This window comes from Ambystoma mexicanum, chromosome 13 (assembly GCF_040938575.1).
Source record: "Ambystoma mexicanum isolate Mex_15411 chromosome 13, UKY_AmexF1_1, whole genome shotgun sequence".
NCBI classification, from domain to species: Eukaryota; Metazoa; Chordata; class Amphibia; order Caudata; family Ambystomatidae; genus Ambystoma; species Ambystoma mexicanum.
In genome coordinates this window covers 447,133,671-447,152,088 of record NC_090938.1, presented here as the reverse complement: position 1 = coordinate 447,152,088, position 18,418 = coordinate 447,133,671, and the positions used below count along the sequence as shown (strand labels likewise).

Below are 18,418 nucleotides of genomic sequence, written 5' to 3'. Positions count from 1 at the left end.
AAAGTTTTAATTTTAAGGATCCCCAAATTTCACATTTCTGTCATCTGGTTACCAAGAATTATCAGTGTTTCTGTAAAATATATATTTGCTTTCAATTCAAAGTACTGCAGTTTTTGAGTCCGCCCCCAAAGTTTGGGGATGACAGTGATCACATGTCTCTCCTGGCTGGCAGATCTGTGTTGACAGGAAACAGTCAAAATCACCATATCCTATTCAAGGGAAAAGGTCTTTTGTGTGGGCTCCAGCAAGCTGAGGTCAACAGACCAGGGGGCCACTTTGCATTTGGTTAGCATGACCATGTGATATCCTGGGCTTTCTGAGGTGAGAAGGTTTCCCAGCCTTTTGGCCTGTTAATCAAATCAGATTGTCTCTGGGAGCAGCAGGTGATTAGATTTCTAATTAACCAACAGTCTTTTGAAGTCCCAATTGTCACAGAAGGCTGATTAGCTTCTGAAGTAGCAGTTCTCCTGTCAGAGTTTAAACCGCTAGCGCCGCCTTGAGTCCAAAGCGGGTACTGCATGCATTGTTTTTGGATCAGTCTTGAATTAATGCATTTCAAACAAGAGATTTTACATGGAAGTATATTATCCGGGTTCAGCACATGGCAATGGTGTGGTTCTGCAGTAAAATAATTTTGTGCCCATATTTTAGCCATATTTGACCTGAAGAAAATGAATTCCCAATAGTTATGGGTTGCTTTTGGCAATCAGCATTGCCCCTTTTGCAATGGTTTCAGGCTACTGTGTGTAGCCCAATGGTGGTTTTAGGCAGTGCCCTTCTGTGCCCACAACATAGGCAGAAATGGGTGGCAGCCTATTCTTCATGCATTTTCCTGTGCATTTTCTGGGAAGTTCTGGCCATCATGATGTTTTCAATGCCAGTAAGGCACAGTTTTTCTGGTAGGGCTCGGATGCATGGGTAAAAACATCCCACAAGCCTGAGATTTTGCATCCTGCATTTCAAATCGAGAGTCAGGTTCCTAGCTTTCATATCTTCCAGTTCTCTCACTAAATCATTATAAGCTCTATAGCTTCCAGCGATCTCCGTTGAAAGACCTGCAGACTATTTTTCTACCTGGCCAACTCTTCCCTCCAGGTTAGATACTTTTACATTCAAGTGAGCATAAGAGGATTTAATTTCACCTACATCTTGGGCCACCTTCAGAAGCAGAGAATAAATATCTTAGGTGTTTCTTCCATGTCAGCTTTGGCTTATTTGGGAGCAGGATTCTCCTGGGCATCAGTCTTTTTTTCGTATTAATTGGATCTTTTGAATACCTGAGATCAGGAAGACAGGAACTCTGAGTTCACGCTGCTACCTGCTCAGCCAACATTCCGGAATCGATATTACATTGTTTAAATGCATTGCAGTATTTCATCTCCAGCCAGTGACCCTTTGCATAGATTCATTGAGGGTGTACCAGTGGTGGCTCATCCATAATGAGCGCCGACCCATCAGCACCCCTGCCCATTATAAAATTCACCAGGCGCCATTAGGATGTACAGCCAGAAACTGAAAACTGCAAACCATTTTATGGAGGCAAAGTGAGATTCCTGCAACCATTGCTAAAGAACCAAGGGAACAGTTGCCTCTTTTCCCCCCTGTACTCGGTGTGTGTGTGTAATATTTCATCTGTTAAACACACTGTCCTTGACTATCATTTGAAACTCAGACTTGAGTGATTTCTCTTCTGTCAAACGGACTATTTTTGACTAATTTTTAAAGCTAAGCTGGAAGTGATGGCTCTTTTGCTAAAGAGCACTTCTATCTGCAAGTTATTCGAAGTTGTGCTGGGAAGTGATGTCTGCTTGAGTTAACAGAGCACAGTCTCTTGCTGAGTGCAAGTGCATATCTGGAACTGTTGAACATGAGTTAACTTTTTAGGATGTATAGAAACTTTATTGTCTTAAACCTACTCTGAACATGTTCAATGCCTTATTTGATGTGCCACTCCCTGGTATCACCCCTTGTTGTTGTATTTATGTCCCCTGGTTTGCCCCCCATAGTACTGATTTCTAGTGACACCACTGCTGCTGCCACGCGGATATACGAAACACGGAACACAGTGGATTCACCGTTGCCGCCTCTTCTTTACTTGATTCTGCCATTCCTCGTTGCCTCTTGTCGTGGCTCTACCAATAGTACCGGGCTTCGGCTGTGTGAACTTAAAATGCTGACTTCGGCCAATGATGTTATGTTATGTTATAGGTATTTGTATAGTGCACCGTCACCAACGGAATTGGTGCCCAGGCGCTCAGGCGAATCTCTAAACGAGAAGTTGGGTTGGGTTAGTAAGGTGAAGAGAGAGAAGGATATTGAGAGAGGTGGTGTCCTGTTGGTGGCTTCAGTTCGGTATACACTGTGCGCTGAGCTTTGGTGCGAGAATCGGATTGAAGGCAGGCCTTGTGTACTGTTGGTGCCGTTTATGTGTTGTTTGTTGTTGTGGTGTGGTGAAGTGCATGCGTCTTGCTGTGCGCGAGGTGGTTGTGTAGGTTTCTGTATGGGTTAGGTATGCAGAATTTGAGCTTATTTGGTTAGTGGGTTATATATCTCGAAGCTTACCCTCACAGTTTGGCTAAGTGCCTAGAGTTATGAGTCCTGTGTGGTGGGGCAGAGGCCCAGGTCGTATAATACACTACATAATAGAAGAAGTGTAGGGAGGGTGTGTGCCTCTTTAGGTTTCAACTTCCTAGAATGCATTATTTCCAGTTTATGTCATTCCATTGGTGGTCCTTTCTGCTGTCTTTTCATCTTTCATGTCTTTGAAGTTTAGTGTACTATCAATGAAATGTTAGGCCATCATTAAGGTCTTCGAGTAAACACCTGATAAATAACATCTTATTTTGTAGAGCACATGGTCTAATCTGCCCCCCGCCCCCCACCCCACATTACGGTATCTTGGCATTATAGATGCAGAAGAGATGTTTATTGTTACCCAATTCTACTAATTGTATCAGCCTCAGAAGAATGGAGTGCTGCGAGGACTTGCTGGACTTTACATCTTTGATCATCAAACACATATCCCTGTAATTGAGTGCTTAGTCCAACAAGCCAGTGACCCAGCATCACTCACTCACATTTTAGCTAAGAGTATGAGTATCCTACTTTCATATTGAAACATATATCAATGCTTGTCTTTTTTGAGCAGGCAGAACCTATGGGGCGATTTTGCACGCAGCAAGAGCTAGCGTGGGAGGCCTTGCTGCAGGGGACGCAGGACAAAATGCCAGTAAACCACAAATTGCAGACCTTGTAAACGCAAGAAGTGTATACACGGCATACGCTTAAATTCACTCAATTACAGGGCCGCTCAAACCACACAGCAAGCTATGAAAGGCGCAGACACAAGTATTTTTACATCCACTTCAGTATCCAACAGCTTCCCGCATGGAGCACAGCATGGTTTCTGGCGCCGTCGGACGAAGCTGCTTCCTGGACGGAGGCTTTCGAACGCTCCCAGTGCAGCGCGTTCACGTCATCATGTGGAGGCTCGTTGTGCTGCTCAACTGCGACATGGCGCTCTTCCTCTTGTCAGGTAATTCGTGCAGGTGTGTGGGGCGTGTTTGGAAGCTGGTGGTGGTGGGTATTAATAGAGTAGGCAGTGGTTAGGGACGGTTAGAAGGGCGCGAAAGAAAGGAAAAGCTCCTCTGGTCAGGGCAATGTTACAGCAAGAGCATCATACTTGCCAACATTCTGTAACCAAAAAGATGTAGGATGAACACTGAATGACATGGTGACTGATACCCTCCCCCTCTCCCCCCTCCCCCCTTAGTCTGATGGGCAGATGTTGTGTGAAGGTGTTACACTCTGCCACTTGCCTTCGCTGGTGGTTCACCTAAGGGCTGTCCCGGCCAGAGTGCAGGACAGTCACGTAGCTGTCAGGTCAGTGCATTGGTCTGAGCCAAATCAAAGTGATCGCCTACCAGTCCACTGTACAGACAGACTAATTAATGTATTGCATGCTTTGTCCTGGAGCTTGCCTTATAGTCACATACATTACTTGCCACTGTAAAAAGCAGTAGGATCTGTCACTGAAATCTGTAGGTGGTAGGACTGCTTAAAAAGCAGTAGCCTACTGCCTAAATCTGTAGGGTTGGCAAGTATGCAGCATAATGAAGCAGGATCTCAGTCTTTTGTGCTATGCTACTGCGTCTAATTCTCATATGACATAGCACATCATAATATAGCATGAAATAATATAGTACCATAACAACTTGTCACGCCCACTCACACCATTGTTCACGTCAGTGGACTAATTTTGCTGAATGTATTTTGGGGGCGGGCATGACATCTGAAGGCAAAAGAAAAAAGGGCCCCTACAAATGAGGGCGACAAAATGGTGTGCCACGATAGTTGGAGGTGAGGGGGGTCAAACTCCCCTGTCCCACCTACAATTACCATGGTTCTCGTGTTCTAGAGATAACAAATAAATGTACGCAAAAAAAGAGATTCTCGCAAAATAACAATGTCCAAGGATTAGCCAGGATTACCAGGGAAACAAAACCAATAGTTTCAATGTTTGCTTAGTAAAATAGTTTTCTGTATTACCAGGTACTGATGCCATGCGCCTGATTTACAGAAATGTTTTTAAATGGGGAAAGTCCCATTGGAAACCCTTTGTTAAATCAGGCCCCGTATGTCGAATAGTCACCTCATATGCCAGGTTTTTGAAATGCCAGCCAGGTACTTACATCTATGCCTGGTACTTCCATGAAATGGCAGGTGTGCAGTAGGCCCTCTATTCTCATTGAATACCCATGATTTTTCATCATACAAGTTTGTGGTTTATAAACGGCAAATTTAGTTGGCAAGTAAGGGCACACTGTGCCCATGCCAGGCATTGTCATCTAATGCCAGATACTTTATGTTTAAATCCAAGTAGTTGCATCACATGGATACATTCATATTCTATGCCAGATTTGCCAATCAATTAGCAAGTGCTTACATCATCTGCCGGCTATTACCATCAAACCCTCAAGTACTTCCGACATATAAGTCTGCACCTATCGTCAGATGCTTAGGTACTCGTATTGTATATCAGGTATTGTCCCCAAATGCCAGGTACCCATATTTGATGCCAAGGCGATTGATTGTCTTTGTATCTTTGTAAAAGCATCAGTTGAAGGTATCTTATTTTTTTCAGGGAAAAAAGAGAAACAGGAAGTGAGTATGATAAACAAAAAGATATGGAAGTAGAGGGACTTGCCCCGCTTTTTTGATTAAACAATGTACCCTTGCATCAATGCCTTCATAGCAGCTCGAAGACATTCCAATTTCTTTGTTTTGATGTAAAGACATAGAACCTGCTATTTCTGTCAAGTGGCATGTATTCCCATCATATGCCAGATATCCCAATCAAGCCAATATACAGAAACCAGGTCAGGATTACATGAGTTCCTATTGTATATCCAGATATCACGCGTTATGGCAGGCATTGTCATCACCGCCAAAGTACCGGCATCACAGGTCAGGAATTCCTATCACGCGGCCTGCATTTACATGCGATGCCAGTTATTGCATCGAATGCTCAGGCAATAATATTACAGGTATTGCCATTGAATGCCCACACACACATTATATGGTATGGCAAGTAGTTCTATCAAACAGCGCTTACTTGCGATGTATGAAAGGCACTGACAACCAATGTGAAAGGTACTTATATTATAAGCCAGTTACTTCCATCAAATGAGTGGTACTCACATTACTTGCGAGGTATTGTTATCCAAGGGCCAGATGGTCACATTTTATGCCGTTTTTGCTCTCAACTCGCAAGTAATCACATGACATCTCAGGGAGTCACATCACATGCTTTATATTCTATGTGAGTATAGACTAAGGGCCTCATTACGACCCTGGCGCTAAGTGTTTAACGGCGCCGTAACAGGCTGCGGCGCCGTTAAACACTTAGAGCCTTACTACGAGGTCGCTTTGCGGGATCCGACCTTAACGGCTGGTCTAGACCAGCCGTTAAAGTAGGGACCCGCAAAGGGACCTTGGTGCTAAGTACGTTACCGCAATTTGCGGTACCATACTTAGCGCCTTCCCCATTCCCATAGAGCCCTATTGGGCGAAAATGGGAATGGGGAAGGGCCATGGTTCAATGGGGAATTACCGCCCCGCCAACCTTGGAATGGGGTGGTAATTGCCCATTGAACCATGGCGGACCCGTTACAACACCGGCACCAACCATGGTACTAATAGCGCCATGGTTTAGCGCCGGTGTTGTAATGAGGGCCAAAGTCTCCATGAATAGCAACACAAAGATCGATAGGCAGCGACCTATAGCATTCCACAGATGCACTCAGAGCATAACAATTCATGCACCCTACACTGCATCGCACAGCCCTCTCTCACAGTTTTAACTGGTAACCAAATCTAATAGCAATAACCTTGGTTTTCTCTGAATTGTGCTAGAGCGCCGCAAACCCTTCTGACAAACTTAAACCTGGTCTTACTCTTGCTTACTATGTGCATTTTTAGTTTGGTCTATTAGGTGCCAGAGCCACCTATATGCCGAAACTATTGCATCGAGTACAGATAGGGAGAAAGGGAGAAATGGCATATGAGAAGGGACACACAGCTTGTAGGTGTTGTTTGGTTATTTGCCCAAAGTGACGCTAATCCCTATGACAATTCCAACCCAGTTCCTGCCCTTCTCCCCAAAACACCTGCTCATGAGAACTATTTGACCTTGCTTAAATCAAGCCTTAGCATCAAACTTGAAGTGCCTGCCTGTGTTTTTTCAAAGCAGTCTGCTGAGAGCAAATGACTTAATTGGAGTTGTTAACCCGCTACTGGTGTAATTAAAAAACATTTTAACCAGGTCTGGCTTCAGCCACTCTATAAGCATGCGTGTCCTTGACTGAAGTCCTGTCAAAAAACAAGCCTCAGCAAAGCCAACAGTTTTGGCTTGTGTATACGTATTAGTCATTTTCCGGCACTGCTGTTAGTTGCGTAGGCACTCGCACAATATTCTCACCTGCTACCATCAATGGCAAGTTAATACCACTATGGCTGTGCCTGGCAAGTGTCTTTCCCAAACCTACACAAAAGCCAAAACTGTTGGCATTGACAATTCTTGTTATATTTATCACCACCAGTCTAGTGGGCCCTGGAGCTCAAGCTGTACATTTCCCCCAACCCTAAACGATCTTTTAAATGCATGTATTTTCCAACATTGAAGCTGGAAGGCTATATTGTGGCTATGTTCTCGGTATGTACAGCTCATTTAGGGGTTGGTGTTTTTAGTTTGGGCTATTAGGTGTCACTGTGACGTCGATAAGCCAAAACTATTGCATTGCAGTGCAGATGGGGATTAATGACATATGATGAGGGACACAGACGCGGTAGGTGGTGATTGGTTATTTACCCACCCATTGCCCGACTCTGGCCATGCTAATCCCTATGCCATTCCCACCCATTCCTGCCTCTGGCCATGCTAATCCCTATGCCATTCCCACCCATTCCTGCCTCTGGCCATGCTAATCCCTATGCCATTCCCACCCATTGCCCGCCTCTGGCCATGCTAATCCCTATGCCATTCCCACCCATTCCTGCCTCTGGCCATGCTAATCCCTATGCCATTCCCACCCATTCCTGCCTCTGGCCATGCTAATCCCTATGCCATTCCCACCCATTCCTTCCTCTGGCCATGCTAATCCCTATGCCATTCCCACCCATTCCTGCCTCTGGCCATGCTAATCCCTATGCCATTCCCACCCATTGCCCGCCTCTGGCCATGCTAATCCCTATGCCATTCCCACCCATTCCTGCCTCTGGCCATGCTTATCCCTATGCCATTCCCACCCATTCCTGCCTCTGGCCATGCTAATCCCTATGCCATTCCCACCCATTGCCCGCCTCTGGCCATGCTAATCCCTATGCCATTCCCACCCATTCCTGCCTCTGCTCGCCCAAAACACGTCCTCATGTGAACTCTTTCAGCTCACTTTAATCAAGCCTTACCTTCAGCCTTTGCATTCATAGTGTCTGCCAGTGTTTGTTCAAAGCAATCTTCTGAGAGTTAATGATTTAATTGGCGTTGTCAACCAGCTACAGGTGTAATTAAAATGTCTTACCAGGACTGCCTTCTGCCACTCGATGTATAAGCACTATGCATGCCCTTCACTGAAGTCCTGTTAAAAACAAGCATTGGCAAAGCCACTGAAGTCCTGTTTAAAACAAGCATTGGCAAAGCCAACATTTTTGGCTTGTGCATACCTTTTATGCTTTTTCCAAGCACTGCTATCAGATGCCCAGGTGCTTGCACCATTTTGCACCTGCTACCAACAATGGGTAGTTAATGCCACTACGTCACAGGCCTTCACAAAAAAACAAACCCAAACTGTTGACATGGCCAATGCTTGTTTTTATAGTTTGCTCAAATCTGGTCACTGCCATAGAAACCTATTGGCAAGGCTCATCAAGCCCACCACCCTAACTGCCCACTCCCCTGGCTACAATTAACGCGTGGACCATAAGGACTCCAGCATTAGCAATAAACCCCCTTTTCACACACAGATTGGGACATGTTTTTAATGATGCTGTTTCTCGCAGATAGTGTGGGATCTCTAGGGGGTGCTATAAGAAGGTTGGTGGTCAGGCATGGAGGCATTTATTTATCTATAATGCGCTTAAGACCTGAGTTTGGTTTCTAAGCGCGAATCCGGGATTCGAACCTCTGTTGTTCTGCCGGTCTTATTTCCAAGACTAGCACGTTGCCCCTGTGCTATCCTCCGTTCGTAGGAGAAGGAGGCTAAGCATCAGGATGAGCACAAGAAAAGCTCCCTGAGCGCTACTCCCATTAGGTGGGAGCTAAGCTGTCCCTTTGCCCGAGGTTGGATATAATTCCCTCCACCTGCCCCTGTCGGTCATTTTTCTTTATCCATCTGAAAAGACCCAGTCTTTCATAGTGATTTTCCTGACATTATGGAGCGGAACTATATTGGACGCCTAATGGTGGGCATTGTTTATTTGTAAGTAGAGTTTCCATACTTTTGGATAAGGAAGTTATAAAATGTCGTCCACTTTCGGTGTGACCGCAGCTGCCACGGCGGACGCCTAAATGCTGGGCATATTAATGCATGCATAGCATAACGCGGAGAGCCCTGGCACTCTTAGGTCATGTTTTTGCACTGGAAGAGCATGCAAAGATTTCATTCCCTCCTGCTCCGTCCAAGAACAGGGTTTCTGGTTGGGCCACTGTAAGGGCCCAATTACAACCCAGGCGTTAAGGGTTTAACGGCGCCGTCGGCGCCTTTAACTCCTAACGCCTGATTACCATTTTAACGCCTGCTTTTAGCAGGCGTTAAAATGCAAGGCGCTAACCCGCCTTGGTGCTAATTACGGCACCGTAATTTACGGTGCCGTAATTAGCGCCTTCCCCACTCCCATTATGCCCTATGGGGCAAAAATGGGAATGGGGAAGGGTAAATGGGGAATGGGGATTTACCGCCCCACTCACCTTGGAATGGGGCGGTAAATCCGCCATCCAGCATGGTGTAAACAAAGTTTACACCATGGTGGTAAAGTAGGGAACTTACCGCCTGGGTTGTAATGAGGCCCAATGTCCCACTTACATGTGCACATGCACACGCGCAAATGGAAACATTCACAAATGTGCTTCTGACGTGGGACGGCCGGAGGTGGCGATGCCAGCAGCAGGCCCCAGCGCAACACCGGCATGGATGCTGGGAGCCAATTAATCCATAATTCTTGAGTGCACACTCCCAGCACATATGCATTTATGGGGGCAGGGCTGTGAAGCATTGGTGCTACCCACTGCCACTTCTCTCGTATAATACACAGGCCACCTTTGTGCTTAAGGAGGCCCGCACATTTTTTTTAAACAGCATATCTGCAGAATGTGTCATTTGTACTTGCCAGAGACAGGCGTGCTAGCCTGCACCTGATAGGGATCGCTGGCATTTCATGTTAATACATTTTCTATGATGCGAATACTTTCCATTTGATGGGGGGGTCTTGCAAACTAGTAGCTCTGCACCAGAATGAACGTTTAAGAAGCAGATTTTGGACATAACAAAGGGTGGAAAAATTGTTAACCACGATGCACACCTTATTCACATTTGTATTTAAGTATATCAAATTTTGACTCAAGACAATTAATCTTAAAGGTGAATGTAATTACAGGTGCAGGGGAGAAGTGCTCAGCTTTGGTATCTAGGCTGGTCAAATATACATAGGACAAATGGTTTCCTAATTAAGGAAACCCGCGTCCCCTGCACCCTATCAAAAAGGGCCAAGGCCTGTGTGAAATTTTTAGGATATTTGTATTACTATACAAGAAATACAGAAATATCCTCTTAGTTTTCTAGGTAGTTCTTAGTTTTATGAATTAAGTGGTTTTATTTTCCTTGCAATCAGGAAAAGGAAAAAAAGGATCGCTATTTAAGGGGGAACACCTTGATGAGGGTGGGGTCTCCTGAAAACAGCCAAATCATGCTGAACGAAAGTCTGTGAAGACAGCACACCACCCAGTGCTGTTCCTCGTAGCCCTGATGAAAGTGGTCTAACAACCCTAATACCACTGAAACCGGTCGTCTTGATTCTATCCTGTATCTTGGCAAAAATAGATCATAAACCAAAAGCTCCATGCCAGATTACAGCTTGACCCTCCCATAAATCAAAAGTGAGGACCATGATGTTTCACCATACTCGGATTGGAGTTTAGAAACGCCTAACCACTCCATGTCCCAGTATATAGGAGAATTCACCGAATGACCTCGGTCCATTCACCTTTTTATTACTGTTCCTATTAACACATACCATCAGTCTATGGTATAATTGCTCTGGTATTTACCAAGAACCTGTGGCTTTTTAAGAAAATCTGCTCCTCATAGAAACTGAATAAAAAAGGGGTTCATGTTTCACTTGGAAGGCAGTCTATATATGGCAAAAAGGCAACAGCAAATAACCAAAAATTTGGTATCTGGATGGGAACAAGGGAACACAGTAACACAATGGAATATGCAAAATACTAAAGAAGCGGTCCTACTAGGCCTTGTGAACATTTGGATTGTTCAAGGAGAGAGAGAAGGGACAGGGGAAGGAGGTAAGCGCTAGGGGATCCATAGAGGGGTGATGTGCCAGGTAGAACAGTTGCAAGGCAACAGGTAAGTGCAAGAGACGGTTGCGACAGCAACAGGTAAGTGCCAGGCATTGATCACTCGATGGAAGAGGGGTCATCAGCCCATTCAATAGGTGCTGGACTATGAGCCACCACAGGCCAAGTGGTACACGAGGGCAAGTGCAGAGGGCGGGAGGATGCTGTGGGCTATTGGACAGAGGTCCAGGATCCTGGAAGACACATAAGGGCCCAGGGCACCAACCACCAATGTTCTATTACACTTCATCTTGCAAACATTATAAAGTGCATGCAGTGGATCCAAGTGTATATAAGCACAAGCCTTGGCGGTCCCATCCACACTAACACCATCACTTCATTGAAAATGATCTGTAATATGTTAATTCCAGTGTTAGGATGAAGCCTACATACGTCAGATAGAGCTTAATCAACAGACATAAATGCCATGTTTAGGCCTATGCATCCGAACTGCTTTCCAGTGCATTTAATTGACTACTACTGGTAAATCCGCCAAACGCTTTTAGCGTTACCGCCACCAGTTACCGCTGTTGAACTCGCAGGTGAATCCTCCAGACGCCGAGCTGGCTTTATTCCCCATTATGGAGTCCCATTGGGCTTCACTGGTGTTTGGAGGAGAGCTGGTGGGAAATCCTCTAGTGCTGATTCCGCAGTTCTTGGTAGGCATAGTGAAGGAAATGCCTGCATCGGAGAGTTGGGGGTGTTTCCCTCCACTTTACCTGCAAAGACAGAATTTAGTGATGCATACAATTGTTGTAACTCTGTAACTGACACTTTATCCCTGCACTACCAAACTCATAATGAGGCCCTAGGTCTGCTATCTACTTGGAGGTGGGCATTCATCACATGAACATTAATAATAAAAATAATAATAATAATTATTATTATTATAATTATCTATCAGGGTTCTCTGTACTGCCTATAACCAACGATACATCTTTTATTTTCAGCAAATGCTACCAGTGTGCTGCTCAACAAACTCTCACTCGTGGGAAAGCAGCAACACATTGATACAGAATCAATGGCAGCTTTAGGCACACTGGACTCAATTGGGTCTGCAATCAGACGGCTAAGGAGAACCAACTTCACTTCCATGACAGACCGGAAGGGGCACTACCCAATTCTCATCCAGGAAAGCGACATCTTTGCAGAGGTTCTAAACTACCAGCAAGAGAACAAGGGCAGGAACACAATGTTGAACTTTTTCCGGCTACATGCCTCATCCACCACTCATCATAGCGGCAGCCAGCTGGAGGATGAGGCAGAAGAAGACTTTATGGCAGTCGTCACAAAACCAGCTCCCAAAGCAAAATTGGAGAAGAAATTGGCTTTTTCAAATCCTAAAATGGGCTCAGGTCTTGAACCACTCACAGATAAACCAGAACCATTCCTAGAAGCAGATGTCACGGATGTCGTAGAAGGCAGTGGCAATATTGGGAGAAAGGGCATCAGTGGACAAGATGACATTCGGATGACAAACGCCATGGGGACGGCGCATCTAGACCATCTATCCACCGAGGTGCAGGGAAGTCGTGCATCCACTGGAGGCACAAAGGAACTTGTGAACATTCTAAAAATAGGTCCACCCAATGACCAGCCTCCTTCTTCAGAAGACATCACCACCTCATCATGGCAGTCATCTCCAGCATCTGACCCAGGTTCCTCCACAGGAAGAGGCATCCGTCATGTCAATAACACCTCGGTTGGCCTCAGGAAGGTTGAAGCCAGTGCAGGCTCAAAGAAAACCAATCCCTCACTTTCTTCTGGAAATTTACAGGCAAGCATTGACGTTGGTGAAAAGAACACAAATAATGTTTCTACCTCCTGCAATCCTGGATACGTTTTAACTGGAAGTCTTTGCAAGAGCGTATGCGAAATAAATCCCGCTTACTGCCACAATCGAGGCAAGTGCCTTATACTTGAAAATATCGGACCCTTGTGCAGGTAAGGAAACACCTGAACTATATGATATGATATGATGTGACATTTATAACTTGCCTATACACAAGTGTTTTAAGGCGCGACGAGGCAAGGTAGGGGAAACAAAGGGAGGACAAAGACAACGATTTTACTAGACCTAGTGACATTGAGATTGCGCAAGTGAGGGGAGGGGAAAAGTGCCAGGGGGAGGGGAGGATGGGCAAGTTCAGGACACAGGATCAAACAAAGTAGTGCAGCCAGCAGGTGATAGTGCAAGGGTTAAGTGCAGACAACAAGTGTCTGATAAGTGCAGGTAAAGGGACTGTAGGTTTACACGTGGCTAGTAAACATGAGGCCTAAACTTCTACTGTCCACGAGGAGGACAAGTGTGTTGATGTATCTGCAGAGCAATATATAGCAATATGTAGCAACACTCTACAAAACACCTACATTAATGAAACAATACCTATTTTCGCATTTGAAAGACATTTTATTATCATATAATACATGGCAGCCTGCAATATCCGTATAAAAGCCTGAACATAATGTTATCATTAGAGGCTTGTTGCGACATCACAACTGACCTGTAGTAAGAAAATGGCATCACAACTACTCTGTAATCAATTGTTACGCTTTACTTGTGATGTCACAATGCCTGTTGCTTGAGCCAGCAGAGAGCAGAACTCCAGCTGTCACTGTGGCACTTAATTACAGCCGTGACAAGCTTTTCAATTTCCTGTCTTGTAAAATAGTTTTCTGTGACACTTTACAGACAGTAACGGACAAGGAACTGTTTATGTCAGATTGTTTGATTTGTGCATTGCTGGAGTTGAACACATGTGAGCAGGAATCTGCATGTTCTCACTTATTTTAACTCACAAAATGAAAACTGTTTTTGACGCATTTTATTAAACTGCTTAAACTACATTAGGGGCTGAATGTTAGCTTTTTTAATCCAAACACATTCTACATTGATTAAATGGATCAGTAAATGAATGTTCTCTTACATTAGATTAAGCAAGAGGCCAGGTAGTAAAGGAGATGGCAGTGTGTCTCCATCCATTATAAGGATTTAAATACTCCCTACTGTGCGTAAAAAGGATATTGCAAGTCAACTCGGAGTTCTGTGACCTAATGAGGGAACTTGGCTTTCAGCCTCATTCCTCTATTTGGTCACAGACCTCCTTGATGACTTGTAATATGCTTATAAGGTACGCTACGGGGTACTTTATCCCATATATTTAATATATTAATGAGGAATTGAATAATTTTGGCTTTGGTGTGTGTGGTGGCCAAAACACTGCTACAGGCAAGGGGAGAAGGGAGGGGGTTTGAGGAACATATTCGGTTGGCATGGCAACTGGCAATGGCTGATGTACCTGTTGTTATATGTGTTAAGCTATTTCAGCTTTGAGGAAAAAATGCATGTTTGTAGAAACCCCAGGTACTTCTTGGCTGACATTTGTATGAATTCAGCACTTATTCATTGTATTCTATTGGTCATTTATAAGGCGCTTAAACAACTAAACAGTTGTGATGTTGGACATCTGAGAATATATTATAAGTGCACGTTTTTATTGACTCATTATGACCCAAAACACTCACACAGGGTTCGTGCCAGGTCTGTTGCCGTCTTTGGTGTATTGCTGTTTTGAATTACAGTAACAATACCCTCCAGTGGTTCCCCTCCCTCTTTCTTTATTCTCTGTGGCTGAATCAGATTTTCATTTTCCACAGGGATGCAACTGAGGTGCGAAGACTTTTGGGGACATTGCATTTTTCAGGCAATCAGAAACTTAGGTGGAACTTAAGAACGTTCCAATACAATGGATTCCTTTAGAGTAGACATCAAGCGAACATATTGAATGTCCGGTCTTGCTGCATATAGCAGGTCTTAGTCTTAAGGGCATTAGTGGATGGTGATGCCAAGTTCTCTCAAGACACAATTAATGAGATGAGCAGGGAGACACATGGCGATGTCCAAGATCGCAGTGTGGGGAATTTGGCAGAACTCAATCAAAGAACTTGAACTCACGACTCTGTTTCCAAATCCAGAATTTCAATGACCCTGCGTTGACTCCTTCACACACCCAGATATAGGTCTAATAGAAGTAAATTAATCATGTTCCAAAAAAAGCAACATTTCTGAGGGGCACACACCTCATTGCGCTGCTTAACTGTGCTGCTCATCAATGCAACTAGCTATTTGGTTCGGATTCCCTGAACAGAGTTGGAAGCAGAGTGGGAAATCCTCTCTGTGCATTTCCCGCACTATATATAGATCCTTGACCGCATTACATAGAGGCATTGATTCCGAGGGATTCTAACTGCTACGTGCATGCATGGCAGTTGTGCAGAGTAATATATACATGGGGCGGATTTTGAAATGGAAACCCTCGAGGCACTCAAGTTCCAGTGTCAACATTCGCTCCATGCGGAAAATCATGGGAAACCCCCTCGGATTGGTACTGGGACATGAAAGCAGAGCCAGTCCTATCAACATGACCCCACTACTGCTGCTTTGTAAAGGAGACCTATTTGATCCGCCAACTGGTTCAATTTTAAAGGATCCTTTTTTTTAAATGAACAATTAAGCCAATTCAGTTTGAAATACCCACTCCCTACATAGGGACGACACCCTCTGGAACTTGTTCCCCCCTCCCACCAACAATTCATGTCTCATTACGAGACAGTCTCAAAGGTCAGATCAGCATATAACAAAGGTAAAGAGCCAGTGAAGGCATAACATGTAATGAAACACTCAAAACATAATACCATTTTTTTTAAATTCACATATTTATAGTATTTACAACAATGCCGACAATAGCCCCCCCACTACCCACCTTTCTGAAATATGAATCACAAAGCTAATACATATCTAGAAACCCAAATATTTTTGAATAGTTTCCTTTTCTTCTGACAACTATAGATCACTCGTTCCATGTCTACCAGTTTAAACATTTCATCAAACCATGTGTTCTCAGTTGGTGAAATCCTTGATTTCCAATGTCTTAGAATTAATTTCATTGCCATCAATGAACCTCCAAACAGTCATTTCTTTTGCGCCACAGTCAATCCTTCAACAAGTTCATCCTCACCCAAGATCAATGTCTCAAAATCATAATCAAGGGATAACCCAAGCACTCTGTTAAATACTGCACATAGATTCTCCCAAAACGTTGGCACTTTAACACATTCCCAAAGCATATGTTCCAAAGTTCCTGAACCGGGCCCGCAGCCCCAGCATCCATTCGTATCAGTCATGCCTGGTTTAAGCAGGATGCTCTGGCGTCCAATAGACCCTATTTAAAATTGTAACCTGCCGTGATGTCTCTCCCAAGCTGACAGACATTTGCCCAACGTATCACAGTCATCTCACAGGACAACCTAGCCGACCATTCCTGTAGCAAACCTAGATTGCTAGTCGCAGATGATACAATTATTTTATAATATTTGCTCGCCAGATGGCCTTAGATCTCTGCTCGAGTGTTCAAATCTTCAGACTCACTCTTCCAACTTCTGAGCTATCGCAAATAGACCGTTTCAAAGTACGAGATTCCTGAACTGTACAGTTTGGAACAGTCCATGTATTTTTCAATTGATCAAACAATATCCATTTTCCTCCTGCTGTTAGGTCGCCTATCCACTGAATACCCCCCAGAAACCAATCTGGCCAAAACAGCATTTTCTTTCCGTCTTTCACGGCTGAGTTGTTCCAAATTGAAGAGTCAAGGCGTTTCAGAGCATTACCTCCTAGTAGTGTCAGGAATCTCTTGCAGGAAACCCTTAAAAATTCAGTGGTTAGTGCTGCGTTCTCAGTCTGTACCGATTTTGTCGACAATATCACTTTCGGGGTCAACGGCCCATTCAGGCTCGCTTCTGCCCCTTGCCCATTCATCTGGTTCTGATTTCAATAGCGTTGCCAGGTGTCTTGCGGAAAAGCCAGGCGGTAGGCCTGAAAGTTTGGGACTCCCAAGCCACCCATGTCCAATAGTAATTGAAGCTTCTATAGCTTCATGCTAGGAGGCTTACTATCCCATAAGAAGGTCTGTATAAAATTATCAATTTCCAACCACACTTTCCTTCCAACCGGTAAAGGCAACATGCTAAGCGCACAAGTAATTTTGGGGGTGGAATTAAACTTTAATGCATTTACCTTCCCCCTTAAGGAGAGATTCAATAGTTTCCACCTTTCTAGATCCGTTTTTAGATTTGGTAGTAGTACCTTCATGTTCTCTGTCATCATCTTGTCTAGACTATTGGTCAGCCAGATTCCCAAATATTTAATTTGCTCGGGAGCAGGCATCATGCCCCTGGGTAAAAGCCCAGCGGCCCCTTATAGGGGCTCTTTGGACTCTGTCTTGGCGCCGTTGGCGCCAGGCTCATGTTGGACATCAGTCCTGGCGCCATAGGCGCCAGGCTCATAAAGGAAGGTGTTTTGTGCACTTACCTGATGCAGACCATGCTGCAAGATTCAGGCCTCCCTGAGACCTGAAAGGGACTATTTTTTCATTGGGACTATTTTGCCACTCGGGCGTGGCCAGGGAAGCATACTTACCTGGAACTACTTTGGGGGCTATTTAAGCCACGCCCAGACAGTAGCTCACGCTTCACGTTGTTCTGCATCCAAGCAGCTGAACGCTCACCGTGTCTGCTCCTGCATCTGGTCTCCAGCCACGCCCGCCTCGATCCTAGAACACCTGTAAGGAAAGAAGAGAAGAGAAAGGTGAAAACCAAGAATTTTATCAAACTTCTTACCTGCATCCGGAACCTTCACGCCAGCGTTCCTGAGAAAAGCTCGCTGCAGCGCCGCGCTTCACTCACCTGTCCTCGGGAGTTCTTCTGGCTCCACCGCGACTGTCTGCACCGGTCGCCACATCTCTGCGCCTAGGGGAGAGAAGAAGAGACAAAAGGTGAGCAGAAGGAACATATGAGGAAAGCCTAATTTTTTTCCGCCATAACACTTACCGGTCTTCTGTTGGTGGACCATTCCTCATTTCGGGTCGGCGCCACTTCGTTGGCAGGTACCGCACCCCGGCCCCTAAGGGGAAAGGACAAAAGACATTACTGGAGGAATATAAAGACATTAAGAGGGATCGCCCCCATCGCTAACTCACCTGAGTTTACCATCGGCAATTCAATCCCTCAACGCATCGCCTTCATTCTCCACCTGAAATGAAGGACAGATCACAGGTTAGGAAGGCAACAGAAAAGGAGGCTCTACACTTGAACTTTTGTAATCTTCATACTTACGGCGTTCCGCTCGGAAAAGTCAAGTGGATTTTGCCAGCGCCATTCTGAAAACCAGTGAAGTAACTGGACAAACACGCGCCCCTGCACCAGAAGCAGGATGGAGAGTTCGTCCTTTCAAACCAT

At 44.9% G+C, this 18,418-nt stretch overlaps 1 protein-coding gene across 1 annotated transcript in view; it reads left to right on the top strand.

The window, feature by feature from the left end:
- Nucleotides 1-3,394: 3,394 nt before the first annotated feature.
- LOC138521326 (uncharacterized) overlaps nucleotides 3,395-18,418 on the top strand; it is a 93,569-nt gene continuing 78,545 nt past the window's right edge. Inside the window, exons 1-2 of the mRNA XM_069634083.1 lie at nucleotides 3,395-3,535; nucleotides 12,073-13,066. Of these exons, the coding sequence (XP_069490184.1) occupies nucleotides 3,400-3,535; nucleotides 12,073-13,066 (1,130 nt within the window). The 5' untranslated portion in view covers nucleotides 3,395-3,399. The remainder of the gene's footprint in view (nucleotides 3,536-12,072; nucleotides 13,067-18,418) is intronic.